The sequence below is a fragment of the Cyprinodon variegatus genome, unplaced genomic scaffold (genome assembly GCF_000732505.1).
Source record: "Cyprinodon variegatus isolate N-32 unplaced genomic scaffold, C_variegatus-1.0 Scaffold70, whole genome shotgun sequence".
NCBI classification, from domain to species: domain Eukaryota; kingdom Metazoa; phylum Chordata; class Actinopteri; order Cyprinodontiformes; family Cyprinodontidae; genus Cyprinodon; species Cyprinodon variegatus.
Genome location: NW_015150523.1, coordinates 390334 through 398763, shown reverse-complemented (window position 1 = coordinate 398763; position 8430 = coordinate 390334). Strand labels below are relative to the sequence as shown.

Genomic DNA, 8430 nt, shown 5'->3' with positions numbered 1-8430 from the left:
GTGCGCCTTATAGTCGTGAAAATACGGTAATTAAACACTGCAGACAACTTATTTAGCAGAGGGCCACACTGGTGAACACGTCGCAGTGGGACAGAGAGGATCATGAAATGTGGGAACTTGGAAAGAAAAAATGTCCGTAATGACAGACAGTAGATCTAGCATGGTGAAAGCCCTGTATCTGAATGTCTGGAGACGACTGCAATGCTTTGGCCATGGATTACATTCTGCAATCAGTGATTTGTAATTATGAAGTTTTAATGATGTAATGAATATAAAATGTATTTAATGTATTAGTGAGGAGTACATTTGTAAACATCTAAGGTTAGTGTTATAGTTGCTTTTACTGTTTATGTTTTAATGATGTTTCAGAAAATTGTTCCAAAGATGCAAGGATTAAAAGAGTAACTTTAGTTTGCTAGAAATGGTCAGAATGTTTCCTTTAGTTGGAAAAAGAAACAAGCCCTCACGGAAGCCGAAGCAAGCATGAATCTACCCCAGCTGAAGCTGGAAACAGAATCACCAACTTGATGGGGTTTGATCGAGATTGGTGGTGATCGAGAGAAACTTCACAAGGAAAAAAAACATCTGACAAGTTCCCAAGTCAGCCAAAAAATAAAACATCTGGCTCCCACCTTTCAAGACCTTGATGTCATGGACTCAAAAAAAAGAAAGCCCTAGAACTACACAGGCTTCACCAATGTACTTTCTGGGAAGGATTATGTGTCTATGTGAAGCATGTCCTCCATTTACTACATAATCTTCTGAAACCAGAGGATGAAGAATCAGAGCCTACAGCAAAGTGACACCTCATGGCATAACTTGCTGACCCCAGATTAAAAACTCAATACATTAACACCACAGAGAAAAAAAACAGACTGAGCAGAGCTGTGATTCTCTCTTGGCACCTGAACCAGAGCACCCAGTGCTATCTACATCCATGTCACATATCCCTGAAACAGAGCCAGCAGGGAAACCAATAGTCTTTGGCCAGCTTCTTGAAGACTGCAGCAGTTCCCTCAACATCTGCTGTAGCTGAAGAGCCCACATTAAGAGAGCTGATTAAAAAGGAATTGGAGTCCTACTTGTCCACACAATGTGTGGCTGGCTAAATGTATGATGGATGGTGGAAGGCTCATGAGGTCAATTTTCCAAATTTGAGTCAACTTGCTCAGGAACATCTTAACATCCCTGCAACAAGTTCTCCCTCTGTGTGAATGTTTAGTACTGGTCACATACGAAAGGGCAGCCCTTAAACCAGAAGCATTTGGAAAACTGCTCTTGGCAAAAAATCTGTGACTATCGTATTTTTAGGGGAGGGTCCCAAACTTGGGTTCTTTTATGGTATCAAATCCATTCACAATTGCACAAAAAGGAAAGATTCCAAACAAGATTAGTGTAACAGGGATGTCAAACAGGACAACCGGGTATCTCTGTGTGCAACATCATCCACACCCTCAGAGCATGTATTTTCTACTGCTGGAGACACCATCAGCCTTGAGGGGGCATACTGAGAAAGCAGACATGTAAACCTTTTTGAAGAAAAACTGCCAAGTAAAAAGGTCCTCAATATATAACAGTGAGCATTAGCCTCTGACCTTTCACTTGTTTGAAACTGTTCTTTTGCACTAAAAATAATGTATATATAAAAAAAGTGCTAGAAATTGTAATATCCTAGTTAAAAATAAAAGTAAAGCTTTTTTACTTTAATATGTAATGTAATTTTCTTTTTATTAGACTTTATATCAAAACTAATATCGAAAAAAGTATCACTCAGGAACCGATATCAAAGTTAAGGCATTGGTGCTGTTATCAAACATTTTTGATTGATACCCAGCCCTACTTGTTTTTATTTAATTTTTTTAGATGCAACAACAATTTTGTTTACATTCGTACAGAAGTCATAACTGCTTGCAGTATACACTGAATCCAACTCTTGTCTTCCTGTGGCAGCAGCAGTTTTCTCTATCTTTGTGCATTTACATGATTTTGTCACCTCTGTTACTTTATTAGATAATTTTGTGTGCTTAAGTTTCAATTTAGAAGATTATTATCAGACAATGCTCTTTTTTCTACTCTGTATAACTAAACCATACTACAGAGGGCAACCACTTTCCTTTCATTAATTGATGATTAGGTAGATGGGGTCACTAGCTCTACCTCTAGACAATATATCCCCTTTAAAATACAGAAAAAAATGCACAAATAGAAAGCTGGCTCCTTGATTTAATGCAGAGCTGCGCACTTCAGAAACAAAATGCCAGGAAACTGCAGAGAAAATGGCACTCTACATGCCTACAGGAATCCTACCTAGACTGGAATAACAGTTTACTGCTCAATAAAATCACCCTTTGTAAAAAAAAAACAAGAGCAGCACTTTTCTCCTCATTGATCGATGAGAATTAAGAATAATCCTAGATTTCTTTTTAATACAGTTACTAAACTCATTCAGAGCCGCTGGTCTTATGAACCAGCCATTCCATGATGAACTTTTTGAAGAGTTTCTATCAGGTTTTAGAGCCAAACATGGCACTGAAAGAGCTCTGGTTAATGTCACTAATGAGAATGAGACCGGTTGGTAAGCGCTGCCCTCTGTAACTCTGAACAATTTCTCCGGTGTGAGTCAGTTTACAATTTCTATCCAAGTCTGTTGTCATGTCAGATGTTTTTTTAATACATATACATTATGAAGTGTTAATGCAAGTGTTTGTCCCAAGTGATCTCTTCTCAGGAAAGAATTGGGGAGATAAAGGTATAAACACAGGCTTACAAAACTCTGGTCAGTAAGTGGTACTTACGGTCATGATGTCAGCGAGGTGGCCCAGATTAAGCCCGTGCAGGAGAAGTTGGACCTCATCCAGCTTTGTTGCACTGAGTAGCACAGAAAAATGATCTCAATGTTTGAAATAAAGCAATTTGTATTTTTATGTGAAATAGGCTGTGAAATGCACATTTAGAGTTAAATTAAAGTTACTTTAAATATGAAATTATTACATACTGTTCAATAAATGATAAGTGTTTTTAATTAGGAGTAATTTGCATTTCAATGTGCTTTACCGGAGGCATCCATGTTTGTCAATGAACAGTACTGCCACCTGCTGGTTTGTGATGTCATGGTGCGGTATTGGCTGTTGAGCAAGTTCCAATGCTGTATCTGGTGTTTTTTACAACTCGCTATTATCCAAGTCATCTTGAAAACATTCTTCTTCGAAATGTTGGCTACATATGTGTTTTTTTATCTGGCCAGAAGTTGGATGTCAAACCCTCCGTCTTAAAGTTGGCAATCCAAAAACGAACCCGTCGGAGGTGGATCATAAATCGGAAAGGTGAAATACCTACCCCACCCCCACTTTAACCCAATGTATTACTACATCCACGTGGGCATTGTCAGTTTCACTACAGCTCTTGTGAATTTCAATGGTGAAGTCCTCTCGAAATCTTAAATAATTGTTGTTGATTGCAGATGTGTCTAGTAGCAGCCATTAATTTTGATTGTAAAGTGGGGATAATGGCGCTAGGCTTAACGCACCGTGACATCATTGCCGAAAGATGTCAGGAGTGAAGTGTAACTATATTTGGGCAAAAATGGCAGATCCACGACTCGGTGATCGCAACAAAAAAATGTTTTATTTTTACGGATTAATGCTTAATTCATTAAATCACAGCAAACATATAAGATTTAGGTATAAATAAGGATCCACTGATTATTCATTGCTGACCAGACTTTTCCTTTAATTTTCAGTACAAGATCAGATGCAAGAACAACATCATTCAGAAGGAATGCTGTCAATAGGGGAATAACACACAAAGTTAGGCTTTCTCAGCATACCACTGCATTATTTTATATGGAGGACTGTCAGCTGTTTGTTCAGGCTGCTACAACAGTGAGCTCATAAATTAATGAAAACATTTTAGCATTAGTCTAGTTTATGTTAGACCAGACATTTTGGCTAAAAAAAATAAAATAAAAAAATAAAAAAAAAACAGCTTGCTGTCAAATTAATTGAGCCATCAGCACTTGCAGCATGTTTTTTTGAAACGGACCAAGAAGAACCCCGAGTTCAGCAGAAGCCTGAAGGTTAGAACATGTTACAACAAGCTTTTCACACCTTTATAACTCTGCCCGTCATGAAACAAGCTGGATCTGGAAATACTGGCAACTACAAGTTTTGGAGTAAAGACGACAATCTCCATTAGTTAATTACATATTTTTAGTTAGGAAAGGTGACCACATGAACCAACTAGATAAAAAAAAACAAAAAACAATTCTAAATAAATTTGAAATGTGTATTTTAAAAAGCATCTTTTTTTTTATAAAATAAAAACCGTTGACCAGCAAATTTTCTTTCCCAAACACCAATTTGTTTCACATGTGCTCTGCATATAAATATAAATCAATGGTCAGAACATTTGCAGTTAGGATTTAAATGTAGGATTATCCTTCATGTACAGACAAAAAGGCCTTGAATAAAACCAAAGTAGGAATAACCAATCACTGACTTCCCAACCGCCATGTCGGGGATTCAGCTTAGCTCTGTTCAGGTCACTCATTAATTGCAAAATCTCAGCTGAATTTCTGCTGTTTAAAGCCCGTTAAGTTGAATGAACGACTAAACCTAAAATGTCAACAGGCAAAACTTCCACATGCCAAACATGGTTAGATACAACACAAAGTTTCTGGCAGCAGCACCTTAGTGGACTAAACAACCTTGAAGGGGGTTTATTATCGTTTATGTCTGGTGGTACAATGGATCAACAACACCTGCAACACAGAAAATCCAACAGGAGGCAAACTAACTGCAAAGAGATGCAGAAGGTCACTAATGATATTCTCATGGCCTCAGATAATGGACTTGTATCTGTCCTTGTCCTGTTAGATCTCAGTGCTGCCTTTGATACAGTTGTTTATCATACTTTTTTACATTCTTTATAGAAAGACTTAAATATCCAGTGGCACAAAAAAGTTGCTAGATTTTGAAATAAATGTTTTAGAGGGGTCTGAAAAGTCGACAAAATTGCTAAGTTGGCAACACTGCTCTTCGCATCGTTTTTTTTCAAATGGTTTGCTGCTGTCTGTTTGGACCTCTCTGAACATGTGCAGCATATGGACCGATCCAATGTGGTGGACATTGGGGGAGTGGGGGGCGGGGCTGAGACCTACTTAGTATTATAAACGTTCTGAGGGTTTTTTAGCTAAAGGATTTCTATCAAAAACATAAGGAATAGCTGCATTAACCATACATGTAAACAAAGTTTTATGGGGCCCCCCAGGAACTTGGGGCCCTAGGCAACTGCCTAGTATTGCCTAATAGTAAAACTTTGTTTCTTTATACAGCATCTTACCGATCCTCTTACCTTTCCTTATAAGATGGATCATCAGGGTTTTTCCTACAAAGTTCAGAGAGCGTATCCTCTATAGAAGTGGAGGCTGGGAAAGTAGACAGCTGAGAAGATGAGGCAAATATCTGCATAATCTGCAGAAAAACAATTAAATGGTGAATATATCAATTCTGGAAACAATAAGCATGACAATCATCTTCCAGTCACATTTTAAAGTATTTTAACCAATTGTAGCTTCATGACTTTACCCGTCTATGTTGGAACATCCGAGCAAGATCAGCAGGACTTTTTCCATTCTTTGTCCTTATGGTTTTGTCAGCTCCCAGCTGAAGGAGCTTCAAGACCACCTCTTCCCTGCCATATTGTACTGCTATTGCCAAAGCCTGTTAAAACATTAACATTGATTTGTGGCAAGTCATTTTTTTCCAACAATGTCATAAACCCATTGGCTACAATTTGAGTCACACCAACTTTCTGCTGCAAACTGTCATAAAAGGGACAAAAGTGACATACTGTGTATCCTTTGCTGTCCTGTGTATTTATTGCTGCACCGTGGGACACCAGCAGATTTACAAGTTTACTGTAGCCCTCCCTGGCTGCCATCATCAGGCATGTGATTTGAGACCTTTAAAAGAGGACAACTTAGATATTAGAGGATAAATAGGGCACATAATGACCTTATGTCAAAGAAGAACAAATAACTGATAATAAAAAAAGCTTTAAAATAAGACCACTAACTATACTTCAAAATAAAATGAATTCAGTGCAGAAATACACCACCAGAGGGCAGCAATGGCCATAATGAAGTGCAACTGATTTCCAAGCTGGTTTTGTTTTTTTGTTTTGTAAAAGGCCAACAGCAATCTGTTAACTTTTCTTTCACCAGGAGAATAATTTTTAGGTGCAGCTTTAAGTTATTGTTAGGAATGGTCTTCTCTAAAATATAGAAAAACTACTTGGAAAAGTTCATCACTGAAATCAAATGATAAAAGCTCAAAGATGCCCAGTAACAATCTGCCTTATTTGGATAATTAATGAATCAGTAAATCCGAAGGTCCATCAGAATAGATCCTTAAACATACAAACCATTTTTATGCCTCAGCACAACTAATGCAAAATCCAGACATGTAGTCTATTCTTAGAAAAAAACTTAACCTATAAAGCAAGTCAGGGGATTTGGAGCACTGATACAGCCAGCAAGCTTAATCAAGCTACATTCCCCTATACATCTGGGGGTTATAAGGTTGGACAAATCAATCTAGGGTTTAATTTTAGGCTGTTGACAACACCAACTAATATAAATGCGTTTAGCTTGAGTGTCTTTATACTGTTAAAGGCCCTCCGTGTATGGCTAGGTTGGTAAACATACTAAACTTTTAGGATTAATTTTACTTACAGAAAGCTCAGGTGATATGAAATCTCTCTACTGCAGGTAAGAGAAACATCCCTAATAACTAAACTGTAGCATAGCGATGACAAAAAAAAAAAAAAGGTTCCAGTTATAGTTCCCAAAACAAGTCTTTCTGAGTAAAAAAAAAATCTATCAGAACACAGAAGTCTTGTCAGAAAAAAAGATGATGGATGGAAGACAATTTCATAATTAAAGTACCACACCATATCACTGCTATCATATTTTATATGAACCCATCTGTTACTGTTAGACCGTTTCAATAAAAAAAAAAGGTTCACCGTTTACAGAACTCACCAGACCAGATTGTGGACTACATCTGAATCCAAGCCTACGTATTGGTCACAAATGTGATCTGGTCCTGTTGTGGATTTGTATTCTTGAGAATTCAGACTTACTGCAGTTGAGTCTACAATGGAATTATAGGTTTTTAAATTAAAAGCTGGTGGGTGTTAGCACTCCAGGTATTACTGCATCTACATAACAGAAATCAGATCTTTAGTTTTCAGGCTTGTTACCTGTCAAACTGACTACTGTAACTTCTACCTGGTCTACTTTTAAGAATAGGCTTAAAAAACCCCTGATTAGGTTTATAGGTGAAGTGGCTGAGGTTATCCTGACCTTTTTCTACAGTTATGCTACTATAGGCTTGGGCTGATGGAGTACATAGGGACCACTTTCCATCATAGTATTTCTATTCTCCCATTCTGCAGTATGTTAGTTCATCATAGTAGCTTAATCTGGTCTGGTTAGGTTTGGCTTGGCTGTGACACCATCCTCAGCTGCTGCCTTTAACACCAGTTCTCTGTGACAGACCTGGACCAGTTTTTGATGCTTAGCCATGTTTCTCTCATGGACAAAGATATGGACTCTGCTTTTACTGTGACTAACCATCAGTAGCTCTCCTTCCTATTTTATGCAAACACCATCTCAGAGCTCATCTGCTTACCTTTTTTTTCCCTAGACAGAGCCACCATGGAGCTAGTTACATTACCTTTTGAATAAAGTATAACATCAGTTCTTCAATATTCCTTTTGTATGTCTTTTATCTCCTTGAACCCCCACACCCCCTCGGCAGAAGGTGCACACACTGAGACCGATTCTGCTGTAGTTTTCTTCCTGCTATAAAAGGGGACAATTTCCCCTCCGTCATTGCATGTACAGTGAGAAAAATAAGCTTTTAAAAAAAAACTGTTTTAGGTTCCAAAGGGATACATGGGGGGGGGGGTTTATGCTCCTCTTTACTCTGCCATTTCAGATGGGTTTCTATATAGGCATATGTAGCTGTAGTTCTACTGTTCACTTATTTCTAAATCACATTAAGTAATTCTACCACATTAGAACCAAAGCAAAGTTTTAATCTATTATGGCATTAAATTTACAAGCGGTGATACCCAATATTTGCTGATGTTTCAATGTTGTTCCATGTCAACACGAATTACCTGTAACTGTTTAGTGCCAATTTGTAATTCCCATTCCTCCCCAACCAAAAACAAAAGCTGTACATAAGTAACCTTTGCTAAGATACTCTGTTATCTTATCAGTTAAAACATAGCAGGTTAGAAAATACATCAATCTTGAGGGATGGGAAAATTGGGGCCAATCTATCACTTCACAGCTTTACAGAGAGTCGTTTGTGTCTTTGCAAGGACGCTCTCAAATAAAACAGTGAAGAATCATTTTAT

The 8430-nt window shown here is 37.8% G+C and overlaps 1 protein-coding gene across 1 annotated transcript in view; it reads right to left on the bottom strand.

Moving 5' to 3' along the window:
• Window positions 1-8430, bottom strand: part of asz1 (ankyrin repeat, SAM and basic leucine zipper domain containing 1) — a 61435-nt gene that overhangs the window by 29856 nt on the left and 23149 nt on the right. The window contains exons 5-8 of the mRNA XM_015372232.1: window positions 5851-5962; window positions 5586-5720; window positions 5353-5471; window positions 2796-2868 (exon numbers count right to left, since the gene is read on the bottom strand). Coding sequence (XP_015227718.1) covers window positions 2796-2868; window positions 5353-5471; window positions 5586-5720; window positions 5851-5962 — 439 coding nt within the window. The remainder of the gene's footprint in view (window positions 1-2795; window positions 2869-5352; window positions 5472-5585; window positions 5721-5850; window positions 5963-8430) is intronic.